Source organism: Oryza sativa, chromosome 2 (genome assembly GCF_034140825.1).
Source record: "Oryza sativa Japonica Group chromosome 2, ASM3414082v1".
Classification (NCBI taxonomy): domain Eukaryota; kingdom Viridiplantae; phylum Streptophyta; class Magnoliopsida; order Poales; family Poaceae; genus Oryza; species Oryza sativa.
In genome coordinates, this window is record NC_089036.1 from 5491980 (window position 1) to 5508539 (window position 16560).

Consider the following 16560-nt stretch of genomic DNA (forward strand, 5'->3'; position numbering starts at 1 on the left):
AAATAAATTGAATTTTAACATGCTTCATGTAAAATTTTGTTTAAATTCTATAGGAAGTGGGGACATATTTACGCATTTCAAAAAAAACATTCTCAACTTTAGTGGTGTAAATCATCTCTCCTCTACCAAAATTATACATGTGTCATTTGTCTTTTACCATCTTTTACCTTGATAACCATTGTATTATCTTGTTTTTAACATTTCATATATTTTATGTAGCATTTTAGATCTCTATGGATTTCTTTTATCCTTTTCTCGAATGTTGTTTTTGATGTTTGTTATAGTGTTGTTTTTTAAAGTGCTATCACACTAAAATGCGTTGTTTTAGCGTCACAACTATTGTGACACTAAAATAGAAGCCATTCAAATTTCCTATTATAGATATCTAAGAATAATAGGTTATCTAGTGCTAGTCATGCATGGTTACAATGGTTTACATATATTATGTTCTTACATTCATCAATTCACAGGCACATTTTAAGTGAACTTTTTTTTCTACCATGTTATCATCATCACACGGTTCTTAATAAAAAGGCAACGATAAGGCATAATGCATAGTGAATTCCAAATTGAGCGAAGGCGGTCACTTTGCGATATTGTGCCAATTCCAGTTTTGAACGACCGCATACTTGTTTCATAGCTTTCAACTGAGCGGTAGACCCGACACAACTGACGGATAAGCGGATTGAGCGCAAAAGCGCATCCGTTTTCTTGCTCCTTGGCTTCAAGCAATCGATTGAATCTGGATTCCTTTGCTTATCCTTTCTGGCTATAATCTCTCTTGTTCCGTTTTCGCAATGTGTTCGCTATAAATATCATATAACTATTACGAATAAACAACATCAATTGGTTTGCCAAAATTTAAAAGCCTCCATCAACAAATAAGCGTAGTAATGCATAATGTTTATATCGTCTCAACTGACTAGGGAATTTGGAGATGCATTGAGACGTCTATTTTTCATTAATTTTTAGTGAATTTTGACAAATTTCAAATAAAACCGTTAGAGATGCACATTTTAAAATTTGAACGTGAAACTCGTACGCAATTCGTTTAGGCTGTGAGAATCGTACCTATGCGTAATACTTCTACAACTTGTGTCAACACGGTTAAACATGCTTCAAATTAAATTATACTCAATACACAAGTTTGAATCTGATTCGAATATAAATTAAAAAATATCCCACGTGTAAAGCACGACAAAACGTTTTAAACTTGCCCCGACAAATTTTGTTTTGTTCAAGAGACAAAAAAAAAAAAGAAAAAGAAAAAGAAAAGAGAAAGCTATTCCCAGTTTCCCACCGATTACCTCGGCTTCGTTAACGTTCTCGTTTCCCACGGCTATTGCCTCCTCCTTCCCTCTCCTCTCCTCCTCTCGTCTCGCCCTCCTCCTCCCCACCTCCACAACCCAACCCCACCCCCACCCCCACCTCCTCGCGGAGATCCCCCTCCTCGCCGCGCTCCCCGCCGGAATCCGCGGCGAGCGGCGAGCGTCCCGAGCCCCGGATCGCCGGGAACCGCGCCGGATCCCGCGGGGGCTCGGCCGCCGCGAGCGAGCTCTCCCCGGCGGCGTTTCCCCGGCAGATCCGATCCGAGGAATCCTATCGCGAGGGCGTTGGCGCTGTTGGGCGGGGTGGGGGGAAAAACTTCTGCAGAGGAGGAGGAGGAGGAATTGGGGGGAGGCCGTGGCGACGCCTAGGTCCCTTGCGCCGTGGACGCCATGATTGAGCAGTTCGTCAATTTCGTCATCCGGCCGCCCCGGTACCCACATTCCGTCGCCCTTGTTTGCTTGTGGTGTGAATTTGGCATGGTTGGTACATTGGCATGTGGCCGTACGTACTGTTGTGAATTGGGAGATTTGCATGATTAATGCGAGCCTCACGTACATGCAGCTTGGGTTCCTCGATTGCTAGTAGATTAGGTAGAATCTAGGTTGTTTTGAGTTTATGTTTTATTCGAGCAAAGGGGAACCACGGGCATTATTTATTGAAACCAGTCATTAGTTCGTACAGAACCATGGAAGCAAGATGAGCATTCAAGCTACTAGGATATGCTGGAAGCGCCAAGTTCTAGCTCGAAATTCGATACATTATGCCTCCGTAATCCATGCTAGAGAAAAGAAGCAAAGAAACCAATAATGTGCTTGAAAGTAGCCCAAAGTTACTTTGACATGTTTCAGTAAAATTTCTGTAGAAAAGATACAAAGGAAACAAAAAGGTGCTTGAAACTAGCCCAAAGTTACATTGTCTGGTTTCAGTACAACTTTTGTCAATGCAATATGCTGGCTCTGAAGCCTCCACCCTGAGCAGTTTGTGAGGGAGGCTGAACCGGTCATGCTAATCTTACCAATGATTCATTTCAAAAGTTTGCATGTCAAGTGTGAGAACGAGGATTTGTACCTAAGGATAGTCATCTTGGATATGATGGTACATTGGCCCTTGATTTTCTTTAGAGCACAGTAACCTGCTTACTGTTAACAGAAACCTGATAGGAGTACATGGGCTCTTGATGTTGTAGATCGGTACCATGTGCCATAAAAGCTAGAGTTAGGTACAATGGAATGGTCATTGCAGTTGGCATTGTGTGGGTAGTTGTGCATGTATGGGCATGCTCTATAATGCCTATAACATATACCATTAAGAAGTAGCTTTAGTGTGGCACGATAATCTAGCCCATGCTCACATGACAAATGTGGGCAACCTGCTGAGTGGAGGGATAACGAGAAAACTGTTAGCAGTTGACCTTCTTAGGTGTCGGATTTTTTCATTCTGGTTGCGAATATTATGGATATGTCTTTTTCAAACTTATCTTTGTTTAAGGGGAGGTGTTTTTTGCATTGAGTTTTGAATTGGAACATCTGCACATGGAAATGTTTTCTCTTCACTGCATTTCAAAGCTGAAAAATCTCATAATAGGTGTCTAATCAAAGAATCAGAGCCATGCTGATGCAATGTATAAATAATTGAATGGACCATTGACTTAGTTTGCATGAACCTGTCAACTGACAATGGTACAGTTTATTGAAAAGAAAATTGTAGGAAATCACTGTACACGGTCCCATGGAATTTACCAGTTACTTGTCTGCAGGTCAGAGTATAATCCAGATCAGTATTTATGGGAGACGGAGTTTATCCTTGCTGGGCGCAAGTACAAACGACTAGACTTGGAGGCAAGTAAGGGAACCAATTGTCGAGGTTTTTTTCTTTAATTCATTTACTGGGAGAAGTTTGACTGCAATTATGGACATCTTTGTTGATAGCCTTATTCTGCCTTTACCAGCTTACGAATGCAAGAGGCCTTACAATAAAATGCAGCCACTATGTTCCTGCTTTCATTCCAGAGAATACTTCTCTTCCATGTGTGATTTACTGCCATGGAAATAGGTATTTACCTTGTGTGCTCAGTGCTAGCATATTAGTCTGAGTCGTGTTTTCTTTAACATTCAGATTAGTGTATTTTGATATATTAATATGTGCTCCTAAGCCTTTGGAAACCAAATTAATATTAAGTTAGTAGCACACGTTATGAGCTAGCATTTCCTCTTAACTGATGAGATTCATCTCAAGCAATCACCGATATCTTTTGGAATCTTTAACAGGCTTTTGCTTTGACTCAATGCAGTGGATGCCGGGCAGATGCAAATGAAGCTGCTGTTATACTGCTTCCTGCAAATATCACTGTTTTTACACTTGATTTTTCCGGGTCAGGTCTATCAGGTGGAGATTATGTAAGCCTTGGTTGGCATGAGGTATATAATCAGTATCACTTTTGTTCTTCTACATTTATATCATGGATAATTACATTATTCTGAAATTTTCTAGAAAGAGGACCTAAAATGTGTGGTGTCATACCTACGGACCACTAAGCAAGTTTCCTGTATAGGCCTTTGGGGGCGATCGATGGGTGCTGTTACAAGGTACCTTTTAGTTTGGATATACTGCATGCTCCTTTTACTTGGTGGTGGAGATTTATTTATTTCACTTCACGTGACTTGATTGATATGTTACACCAAACAGAGATCAACATTGAACAAAATTATCTGTACTTAAGTGGCCTCTGATTCTCCCGTTTTGCTCTTTGATAATGTGCTTTAGAAGGTTTTTAGGCTTTGAGTTCATGTCATGTATAAGATGTCTTAAATATGTGATCTTTGCGTAACGGATCCATCCCAATTCATTCGTTGTTTTGTGAACTAATGTAATACAGCCTACTCTATGGAGCAGAAGATTCCTCGATTGCTGGAATGGTATTGGATAGTGCTTTCACTAACTTATATGGCTTGATGATGGAGCTTGTGGATGTCTACAAAATCCGGGTTCCTAAATTCACGGTATGCACATATTCTGTATAAAGTTGCTTTTGTTCCATAACAAAATGACATGGAATGCTGCAATATTGCATTGGCATAATTTGTAGGGTATCATGGCTTATAATAGCTATGATTCTTTCTTGTTTCTTTTTGGGAAATCAGATTGTTCTATTGTGGCTTAATAGCTCAATATTTGCCCATCGAAACCATGGTTTTACTATTCAGCACTCAGTCACTTAGCTCTTAGTTGCAATTGTTATTTTTTGAGCAATTATTCAACCAGGCTAAGTTAGTAATTACTTCATCAGGTTAGGAGTGTAAAAGGGCTTTGAGTTATGTGATTGAACACCATTCAGTTGCTTCAACTTAAAATGCATTTATATCCCATTTTTAAGCAGAGAAACTACCTAACTTACTGCCAATGTTATTTGATTTCTACTTTCATTGGTTTGCCTGCACCCCCATAATTACCAATTTACATAGTTTCCTTTGATGTGATGCAAGAAATAAACATGCAAATAAAGCTCCATTCTCTTGATGGAATTGCAAACGACTACACACAACTTAAATTCATCTTCTGGTTGCAAATAACTATGATAACTTATCTGGTAGCTCTATCTTATTCTGTTATTGGATATGAATTTTAATTTTAGCACACCCTTATTAAAATTACTTCTTCCTTCGTATTCAGCTTTCACTTCTAATGTTGTGAAGCGTAGCATCGTTGTATGTTCTTACTAACATAAGCTCCTTTCTAACCTTAGTGAGCATTGCTGTATTTGCATTGTTTTAATCATTTTTTTTCTGAAATTCGTCGTTTCAGGTTAAGATGGCTGTTCAGTATATGAGAAAGATCATTCAGAAGAGAGCTAAGTTTGACATAATGGATCTTAATGTTTTACAGGTTTACTTTCTGTATCAATATCTCGCAATCATAGTATTGTAGAAGTTAACACAATGTAATCTTTTTTGTTACTGAATAAACATGTAGACGCATAAGCTCATGGAGTACCATAAAGACTATTTCAGACTACATTTTGCAATTATTCACTGCCATTGGTTATATTTCATATTAAATAACACTATGGACATGATAAATGATATTATCAAATACTCCCTCCATCCCAAAGTATAGTAGCAACCTAGTATACGATTAGGCTTATCCAGATTTGTAGTACTAGGTGGTGCCTAATCATGTACTAGTATTTGGGGATGGAGGGAGTAATTAGTTTTCTGCAGAGCCTGGCTGATTATGCTGGGTGTTATATGTAATTGCCTCCATCCCAAAAAGACCTTATTGTGCATAGCAAGAAATGAAGTCTTTCTGGGAAGGAGGTAGTAATACTTAGAAATCCTCTATTAGTGAACTGTTGATTATTGAACTTTGCGATCTGAAGTGCTCTTAGTTGCAGTAATTTTAAATGCTTGCTCGCTCCTACAATTGTGGCTGACTTTGTGTTCTCTTGTTCTTAAACAGTTCGCTCCCAAGACGTTTATTCCTGCATTGTTTGGTCATGCTTCAAATGACATGTTCATTCAGCCTCACCACTGTGATCGTATTCACCAGGCGTATGGGGTAATGCATAATGTAGTTTGTTTTATTAATGCCACTCAAAATCAAATAAATAATACATAAATCGCTAATTGACTGTTCCTGGCTTCCTGCTGAAGAATACATTATTATTTGTTTAAAATTAAATCATGTTTATTGTACAGGGGGATAAAAGTATAATAAAATTTGAGGGTGATCACAACTCCCCAAGACCTCAATCATATTATGATTCAGTTTCAATGTTCTTCTATAATACTTTGCATCCTCCTCAATTGCCTGTGAAATGCTCCAATAATCTAGGTGCTTTCAAAGTTGGCACGGTGACCAATGAGGTAAAGCTTCATAAAATACGTTACAAAACTTAATTTGGAACCACTATTGTTCTTATGAAGTACTTTGAGTGAAAACAAATATTTGCTTTTGGGTGGTCCTCCAGAGTTTCATTTTTGAGATCATTAGTGGTCTACGAGGAGCTGGAACCAATTCATGCAGTTCATCAATAGATGCATCGAAATTTCCAAATGGTGTGTTACGTTCCGCTCTTTTGCTTCCTTGTAGTTGAATTGTATAACAAGGCGCTATTCACTAACTGTATCTCTTTATTTCAGCTACAACACCAGTAGTTGAATTGCTGTCAGAGAGTGTGAATCAGCTGTCCATTAAGAATGACAGTGACTTGGTAGGATTGCTAATGATACGTTCGTGCATGATATGCAATACCCTTTCCTGACTGTTCGATTAAATGCAGGATTTTCTTTTAGACGAGAATCGCACCCTCTCAGAAATTGATGGTGATAGTGCTGGGTCACGCTTGCAGGTGAAGTATATAAATTGGTTAAGCAGAAATTAATCACTGTATTTTGTAGTGAAGCTCAACATTATCTCCATATGAGTAATTGAGGTCACTGTAAGAAATTGTGGCAATTGTAGCACAACTATGGTTTGCTTAGTACTTAGTAGGGTCATTGAAACCAATGGTCAGTTCCATTCATCATGATTGATTACCCGGTGGACAACAATTGTATATAATTGTCAACAGACAGGAAAAACGCTTCGATATTCCTGTACCTGTAAGTTGTGTGATGAGTGATGACAATATGTCTGCTTTTCTTATAGGACAAATCAAGTGGGCACAATGAGGAATCCTGCTCATGTACAAGCTCTAACAGAGAAAGTTGGGGTAGATGTTCCTCTTTAGGGGGAGCTAGTGACGACTCATTCCCTGGCGATATTAGTGATAAGCAAGAGGTAAGTTGCCTCTCTTACTTCCCTTTCAGTTTAGTTGTGTGTACTAAAAATACTATGAAAGCAGGCACATTGGATGTGAGGTAATTATGATAAATATTTTGCATGATATTTAGATTAATACTGTTATATAGCTTAAGTTGATTAGCTTAGTGTTACTAATCGTTTATTTGGGTTTCTCTCAAATAAGTTCAATATTTTTTCTCATTATAAAATCTCAGATACAGTAAATGTGTCTTGTAGAATATGACTGTAAAGGCTCTGGCAACACCGCTAAGACAGAAAGACAGCAAATCGACAACCCCAAAAACAAAGGAGAAGAAGAAGTCACTATGGAAGAAGCTTAACCGTGAGAGGGCAGGGGTGGGTGATAGTCTATCGCAACGTTTGAAGATGTGCCTCAGTCATTCTTCTCGTCACAAGAGAGTCAAATCATCTGGGATAGTGTAACAACTTATTAGCCTTGACAAAGTCCATCTCAACGAATCACTGACACTGATCAGTTCCGTGAACACCGAATCGCCTTGATTTGATTCTGACTTACCTGCTGGCACTACCAGTGCCAGATTGTAACTTGTAACACTGGTGAGTACATACTCGATTGCCATGGCTCGTGTCAAGCTTCGCAGGAGCCCATGAGATTGAGCGACACGCCCTTGTATTTGCTGTCTCCTGTAATTGCGATCTCTGGCTCGCTGTTTATTTTCCTTTTACCACTTGAATGCTGTAAATTACAATGCTGTAGTGCAAGAGTGCGACTGCAGCTTGTTGGTGAGATGAAAGGGATGTCGTGCGTCGTTTTTTTTACTGTGTCCTGTTCATATTTATTTAATCATTCTGCTATTTAACTTTACTGGAAGGGACGGATAAATTGGATCGGAGGCATAACAATTGTTGAGCTCTTGAAACTTTATACCCAAAAATTGTAAAAACTCTACCCAATTTTTAAAACATTCAACTTAAAATTTGAAGCTTTCAACTTAAATTTTAAAAATTTATATTAAACAACTCTACCTTGAGTTTAAAATTTTTAATTCAAAATTAAAAACTTTTAGTTCGAACTTTGAAACTTTCTATTGTAAATTAAGAAAACTTCACCTAAATTTTAGAACTTTCTACTATAAATTTTAAATTACACCCCAAATATAAAACTTTGTATTTGAATATTTAGATTTATTATTGATTGTATCAGAAAACATTTATGGTCTAAGAAAGGAAATAAAGCATCACAAAACGCTGTTTATATGGGCAAAAAGCACTCGTGGGTTCGCAGCCCGAAAATGAAACGGGAAAGGTTGTTATAAAAAAAAAGGGAAGATTTTTTTTTTCGTTTCCCACTCGAGACAAGTTTGTGGAAACTCCAGCTGAGAGAGAAAAATGAAAAGAAAGAAAAGAGAAAAAAGAAAAGAAAGAAAAAAAAGAAAACCAAATTGTCCCTCTCCCTTTCGCTTCTATGTCGTGCTGATGTCCTGCCACTAGGTTGCTACTTGACGCCTGAATTCTTCGCTCCATCTTTATCGTGTTTAGTTCCAAACTTTTTTTTTTTAAATTTCTAACTTTTCCATCACATGAAAACTTTCCTACACACATAAACTTACAACTTTTCCATCACATCGTTTCAATTTCAACCAAACTTCCAATTTTAGCGTGAACTAAACACAACCCTTATCACTGTTCATCCTTCTTCACTGCCGCAAGCATTTTTCCAACGCTTCTCACCTTACGCTGCCCACTGGCCAAGCGGCCACTGCCTGGGCTTGAAGCATTCTCTTTCCTCTACCTCCAAGCCGCGGGATCTAAGGGCTTTACCCATGCCCACAATTGATTCATAGGTATTCAAACTTCTAAATTTAACTCCAGAAATTAGGTTTGGACTGGAGTTGTAGAGTAGTCTAAACCCAGCTTCACATCTCTAGTTCATTTTATAAGAGCGTTTAGGTGGAGCTGAAATCGTTTGGTTGGACTCCAACATCAGGAGAGATGGAGTTGCATATGGAGTCATGCCAAACAGGTCTTTTATTGTACATGTAGTGTAGAAGGAAAATTCAGTACAAGGAAATTTCCCTATGTAGTGTAGAAAGCATGAGAAATGAACATTGGCACATGGCACATATATACATTTGCACAAGTTATGAAGGACCAAAATGTGAAACAGAAGTGTTGGTGGGTCTTGCTTATATGGATAAAGCAAAGGCGATGGGTGGAGAGGAGAACCCATGGGAACTGAAAATCTTCAAGGCCTTGTCCCGTTTGCAGCGGACTACAATGTCCATATCAGTCTTCTCCCCCTCCACTATTTTATAGGTGGTGAGATTTAAATACATCTTCCTTGGATAGAATTCGTGTATATCTTTATCATAAGACATGTGGTGTTCGCGGTCATCAAGCCTGAATGTAATGCAAGAAAAGCTCCCCTCGTCCTCCATGGAAGCCAAGCATAGCGCTTCCCCTACACCAACCTCCTCACGTGCCTCGGTTTTCACCGGGAACTCGGTGACGGATAGCTTGAGATGAGGAGCGGATGAGACTAGACGGATGCCTACTAGTGGCGTCGCGGAGCCGAAGAACGGCAGGCCGTAGTCGTACAGCTTGTGCCACCGGTGAGTGCCGGTGTCAAATGCATAGGTTGTCATCTTGCCCATATTATTCACGGACACGAGCAGATAGGGGAGAAATAGCACGTAGGAGGTGACGAGGATGAGGGGCGGGGCGAGGTACCCAGCCGGGGAGAGCACACAAGGGAAGCATATGGGATCCGGCAAGGCCTCCCACGAGCACCCATCGAGCGTGTGGCGGCCGTCCGCCGTTGCCACCACCGTGGCCCGGGACAGGTCGAGCACCTCGAACCACGGCTCGAAGTATTGGGGGCGGCTCGAGAGGACGTAGATCCTGTCCCCGACGGCCGCCGCGACGGGCGACAGCTTCGCGGACAGCAGCTTCGGCCCGGTGATGACCCTCCTTGTCTCGGTGTCGAAGAGGACGGTGCCGCCGGGGTTTCCCCCGACGGAGACGATCCACCTTGAGCGCACGGAGACGACGGTCTTGCAGGCCACGTCCGTCGGTAGATGAGCGAAGCGGTGGAGGACTTGTTTTGTCACCGGCGACGACGGCGAGGAGGAGGAGGAAGAGTCGTCTTCCACCTTGTACAGGCGGTAGTAGGAGTGGGAATACCAGTCCCGACGGCATACTGCAATGTACGCCGCTGGCAATGGATCCCGCACCGTCATCAGGTGGGAGTCGTCCAACAACGGCTCGGCCTCCAGCAGATCGGTCCCGTCCCGGCGGTGGTGGCGGCGGTGGCGGCGGCGGCGCCCCATCCCGGAGGAGGAGATTGAACAATTGGGGATTCGATCGGGGGTGAGTTTAGGAGGCAAAGTGGATAGATTCAATTTAGGGTACCCTTCAATTTATTATAGGCCAGCCAACCAAGTCCCTGTCCGGCTGTCCTCAACCAACTCGGCCCACAGGCCCGCCTCACATGTGCAATCGGAAAAGGCCTGATATTTGCCTTAACGATTTCGATTTTGCTAAAGATTTCTCGTGAGATATCACTCGAATTTTCGACGGTTCGATATGCTCTGAGATCCGTGCGTTTTCATGGGCCAGCTGACCCTTCGCACATGGGCTAAAGCTGTGATGTTAAAATTGAAAGATTTAAATTATGAATTTGCTAGTCCCAACGGGTAATACGGATGAAGTACTCCAGAAAACAAAAGAAGGGATACGAATCAGATTCCAACAAGAAATGCGAATCAGATTCGGATCAGTCGATTGTGAGTTTAAAAACCAACAACTCAGGTTCTTACTCTTGTGTTGGGCTGTTATTGGGCTGTGTCCGTAAGATTACCCAACAGGCCCCCCTACGTAGTGCATCCGTCGCCGCTTTTTTTTTTTTTTGACCTTTTCCTTTTCTTCCACAACAAGAACCCATCGAAAGCAAACGACGAAGATGGCGACCAAGCGACGCCTCCCCTTCCCCAACCCAACGAAAGCAAGCCCTAGATCGATCTTGGAGACGAAGACGGCGACCAAGCGGCGTCGAGACGAATCCGCAGAGAATCGGAAGGCGGTTTACCTCGTGGCGGAGCTGTCGACAAATGAGCCATCCCACTCCGTCTTCATGGTCGATGCTGCCGCTGCCGCTGCCGTTGCCGGCGGCGGCGGCGAGGTGCGGCGTGCTCACCCCCTCTCGGGGTCGGGGCTGACCGGTGCGAAGCACGGCATGTCCTTCGTCGCCGTGAGGTCGGAGCACGGGTCCTGGATTCTGGGCGCCGGTGGGCGAGGAGGGTGCACCGTGATCTACGATCCGATCACCATGGAGGAGTTCCGGGGGCCGCACCTCCACTGGCCCAAGCAGGCGTGGTGTACGCCATCTCACGGCGCCCCAGGGTGCGCCTCGCGACGAGGCTCGACTACCTGCCGTGGGTCGAGTCCCTCAGCTTCAACATGGGCGTGCCGCGCCTCGACCGCATGGATTCCCCCTACTGGAAGTCCCTGCCGCCGCCGCCATTGTTCCCTTGCCTCCTGCGCCCGTCGGAGTACCGCAATCCGCCCGACTACTGCGTCTCGTCCTTCGCGGTCGTTGGCTCCCACATCTTGCTGTCCATGGAGCAACTGCCAGGAGAAGAGCAGAGAGGAACCTACGGCTTCCATGTGGTGGACAAGGCGTGGGAGAAGGTCCACGATTGCAACCTGCCATTTGTTGGCCAGGCCGTGTCCATTGGTGGCAGCCTCTTCGCCGCCGCCATGCCCAACAATGGCGGCGGCGGCGCTTCTGTGTTCCACATGTCCATCATCAAGGTCTCCTCCTCATCATCACCTGCAAGCTGGCAGCTATTGGTCCAAGAGTTTCCAGTGGCATCGTTGGGAAGGATGATTCCTCAGCCACGGATCTTCTCTCCCTTGGGAGAGGGCAGCTTCTGTTCTGTCGGGTGGCTGGCTTCCTCTGGTCGAAGCCATGGATGCCAGATTAAGGAGTACCAGATAGAGGGCGCCGAGTCAAAGAAAGATTTGCAAGCCACAGTACAGGTGAAGCACCAGGACCAGACATACCAATTCAAGGGCCAATCTCGATTTCTGGATACACATATGCCTATTGTTGCTGCACTGTCCATGTAAACCATCTGGGGCTCTCTTGCTGTGCTTCTCCTTGTTTTCATACAGCATTACAAAATTATTTGGAGCACTTGAGACAAGTGGTCGTCGCGGGCGATGGCGCGGACGGCCGCGGCGGCTGCGGGTGACGGCGTAGGCCGCGGACGGCGGTGGTGGTTGGTGCGACGACGTCGGCGCCGGGTGCTATGCGAGAGACGGAGAGAGAATAGCCGAAAGGAGATGGGAGGAGTATGTGCGTGGGGTCCACAGTTGGCCAGTCATTTTTGGCTAGCCAAATTTGGCTAGTGAAGGGAGGGTTTTGGCCAGCCAGATGGCTTAGCCATCCGGTTAGAGAGGTTGTTGGAGGGTATTTTTTTTGCTGGAATAGCTAAAATTTAGCTTAGAGAGTCATTTGGAGAGGTTGTTGGAGATGCTCTTAGGCAAAATCAATTGTTTTGTTTGAGAAAGCTTATAAGTGTTCTTTTGCTCAGTCTCAACTTGAACATTCGGGCCACATTATGTCTGATCAGGGTGTGAGTACTGGTCCTGATAAAACTGTTGTGATGCTTGCCTAGACTATATTCCCACTAATCACACTGAGCTAAGAGGATTTCTAGGCCTCACAGGGTGCTATAGAAAGTTTGTACTCCCTCCGTCCCATAAAAATTGCATTTCTAGCTCTAAGGCTTTGTCCCATAAAAATTGTATTTCTAGCCATGTGGGGCCCAACCAATTGATTCATCTATATAAGTTTCCTTCCATCCCACGTAATTTGGGCTGCTAATGCTTGTAATTTTATTAAGTATGCTAATTATATGGGTTAATTCTCTCAAACTTCCTTTTAATCATTTGTACATATGGAATATATGCATGCAGTGGATTCATTAAATAAGGTTATTGTGGTCATTTTCTAATCCTACTATTTTGTCCTAAATTAGCTAGAAATACAATTTTTATGGGACGGAGGTAGTACATCATTATCGTATATGATAATGCTATTGCAGAAGAAAGCTTTTCAGTGATCTATTGAGGCTCAACATGCTTTTGAGGCATTGAAAAAGGCTATGAGTAATACTACAGTGTTAGCTTTGTCTGATTTTACCCAGCCATTCACTTCGGAGACAGATGCTTGTGCAATGGGTATTGGTGTCGTGTTAAGCCAACAAGGTCATCCTGTGGCATATTATAGCAAGGCATTGGGAGTAAGGAATCAAAAGTTGTCTATATATGAGAAGGAATTTCTAGTGTAAAGATGCTTGTGGAAAAGTGGAGATGTTATCTGCAGAGGGTTCCTTTTGTTATTAAAACTGATCACAAGAGTCTCTGCAATCTTAATGATCAGATTTTAGGCACTGAATTACAACAAAAGGTTATGACTAAGCTGATGGGTTTGCAACATAGCTTTCAATACAAAAAGGGGTTGAAAATATAGTGGCACATGCATCGTCCCGCAGACCTCATCAGGTTAATCTTGCAGTATTATCAGTAGTTCAACCTGTTTGGATTTAGGAAGTACTGAATTCATATGTGGTTGACCCCAAAGCTCAACAATGATTAATTGAATTAGCAATGGTAAAGCAGAATAATCAGGGGTTTTCCCTAACTGATGGTATGATTAGGTTATATGGTTAAAGTGTGGATTGGAGCAAATGCTAGGTTGCAAACCAAAATTATCACAACTTTTCAGTCTATTCCTATTGGGGGGCACTCCGGGATTATGGCAACTTATCACAGATTAAAGAAACTCTTTGCTTGGCATGGGTTGAAAGCAGCAGTAGAGAACTTTGTTCAGCAGTGCCAAGTGTGCCAACAAGCCAAACATGAGAATTGTAAATTACCTGGGTTATTAGTTCCTCTTCCTATTCGAAAAGAAGCTTGGCAAGATATTTCAATGGATTTTATTGAGGTACCGGTGTCTAATGGTTGTCATTCAATTTTGGTGGTGGTTGACCGTTTTACCAAGTACAATCATTTTATCCCCTTGAAACACCCTTCTATTTTTTCCCAGGTGGCCGCTGTGGTGGATAATGTGGTGTTCAAAACACATGGTATTCTCAGATCCATTGTTTCAAACAGAGATAGGATTTTTCTCAGGAAGTTTTGGCACGAACCTTTTGCAGTGTGGAAAACTAAACTTAAACTAAACGAGTAAACCAATGTTTGGAGATGTATCTTCGGTGTATGACTCAGGCAAATCCCAAGAAGTGGTGTTCCTACTTGCATCTGGCCGAGTTTAGGTATAACACAAATGATCATACTTCACTTGGTTGCTCCCTTCATAAAGCAATGTTTGGACAAGAACCTCTTTATGGCCAAATGCTTGATTTGTCTGAAGCTTCTCAGCCAGCTGTGGTTGATCTGATTATTGAAAGAACACAATTGAATGACTTTATGAAACAGCAGATTACCAGAGCTCAATTGTGCATGAAGCATGTCGCTGATAAAGGTCATTTTGATAGACAGTTCATGGTGGGTGAACAAGCCTTTCTGAAACTTCAACCATATGCTCAATCATCGGTAGTAAACATGCCTTATTCTAAATTGGGATTCAAATATTTTGGGCTCTATCTAGTGGAGATACGATTGGAGCAGCAACTTATAAATTGGCACTGCTGGAAGGGAGTATATGGTTCATTCGGTCTTTCATGTTTCGCAATTGAAAGGCCATGTTCCTGATTATTCACCAATATACTCTACTTTGCTTGTACCTGTCGTGCTTGACCGACGCTTGGTCAAGAAGGGGAAGGCCACGCATGTGTCAAGCTACAGGAACGACAAGGATGGAAGACTACTCAATGGGGTGGCAATGTCGCACCTGCTTCAGGAACGACAAGGATGGAAGACTAAGTCTGTAGCTGTGTTGTATGCGGGTCTGTGTGATTGGGCTTGGACCTACAAGGTGGTTTCTATGAGATTTCGGCCATGTACTACTTAAAGGGGAACCTAGCCCAAGACCTGGACATGAAATGAATGAGAGAACAAAGTCTCTCCCCTATCTGACCTTCTTTCTTCCTCACATTGCTTCTCCCCTATTCTCTGTTCCTCTGCTTAGGTTATGTTTAGTTCCACGCCAAAATTGGAAATTTGAAGAAATTAGAACGATGTGACAAAAAAGTTGGAAGTTTGTGTGTGTAGAAAAGTTCGATGTGACGGAAAAGTTGAAAGTTTGAAGAAAAAAGTTGGAATCTAAACAAGACCTTACTCTTCTATCTCTCGATTTCTCCAATCAAATCTCATAGAAATCCCTGTGATGGTGGAGATGGCGGTGATAGATTGCAACACGCCAGTTTGCATTTGCCAATTGGTTAGCAATTCATACATATTTCAAATTTAGATTTTGTATGTTACCACTTTGATATGTTGAAGAGAGAGCACTTCTATGTGTTAAACAATGTCAATTCTATGAATAAATGAAATTATGCTTAATTATTTATTATGTCAGCTATATATTGTACACTTAGTACTAGTGTACTACGTGATATTATACTCCCCCGTCCCTGTATATTTGACGCCGTTGATTTTTTAGCATATATTTAACCGTTCATCTTATTCAAAAACTTCTGTGAAATATGTAAAACTATGGCTATGTTTATATCCAGGGGTGTTACATTGGATATACGGACATACATTTGAAGTATTAAACGTAGTCTAATAACAAAACAAATTACAGATTCCGCCTGTAAACCACGAGACGAATTTATTAAGCCTAATTAATTCGTCATTAGCAAATGTTTACTGTAGCACCATATTGTCAAATCATGGCACAATTAGGCTTAAAAGATTTGTCTCGTAACTTACACGCAATCTGTGTAATTGGTTATTTTTTTCGTTTATACTTAATACTCAATGCATGTGTCCAAACATTCAATGTGACAGGGTGTAAAATTTTATCAGTGGATCTAAACAGGGTCTATATGTATACATAAAAGTATATTTAACAATAAATCAAATGATAGGAAAACAATTAATAATTACTTAATTTTTTAATAAGATGAACAGTCAAACATGTTTAAAAAAGTCAACAGCGTTAAATATGTAGGGACGGAGGGAGTACATGCCAGGTATTAAACTTTTGTTGTAAAAAAAAATTCTTGCATTTTCATATGTTGAATCTTTATACATTGAATACACAATATCAAACCCTGAACCCGCCTTGGAGAAGGAGAGGTAGAAGTGTGTGGCGGACTGGGTCGCTTCCCGTGTCGCCCTAGGAGTGACAAGGGGGGCCTTCTCAACACGCTTGTGGGAGGGATTAATCGAACATTGTCTTAGGAGGAGCTCATGACGGGTCATTTCCAGTGATATTATTTCCAGTGATATTATATTAGTGATAAGCAGGAGGTAGCTAGGTTGCCTCTCTAA

General features: G+C 42.1%; 2 protein-coding genes across 2 annotated transcripts; one reads left to right on the forward strand and one right to left on the reverse strand.

Annotated features, from left to right (window-relative positions):
• Nucleotides 1-1319: 1319 nt before the first annotated feature.
• On the forward strand, nt 1320-7911 carry LOC9266683 (uncharacterized). The gene is made up of 14 exons (XM_015767293.3): nt 1320-1759; nt 3086-3167; nt 3278-3381; nt 3620-3746; nt 3820-3914; nt 4205-4328; nt 5131-5211; nt 5785-5883; nt 6024-6191; nt 6296-6383; nt 6468-6538; nt 6608-6676; nt 6976-7107; nt 7348-7911. Exons 1-14 carry the CDS (start codon nt 1719-1721, stop codon nt 7552-7554), a joined length of 1488 nt encoding a protein of 495 aa, XP_015622779.1. The 5' UTR covers nt 1320-1718; the 3' UTR covers nt 7555-7911.
• A 1194-nt stretch (nt 7912-9105) lies between these two features.
• LOC4328627 (uncharacterized) lies at nt 9106-10673 on the reverse strand. Its single transcript, XM_015769388.3, has one exon. The coding sequence runs from the start codon at nt 10419-10421 to the stop codon at nt 9279-9281; it is 1143 nt and encodes a 380-aa protein (XP_015624874.1). The 5' UTR covers nt 10422-10673; the 3' UTR covers nt 9106-9278.
• Nucleotides 10674-16560: the final 5887 nt, after the last annotated feature.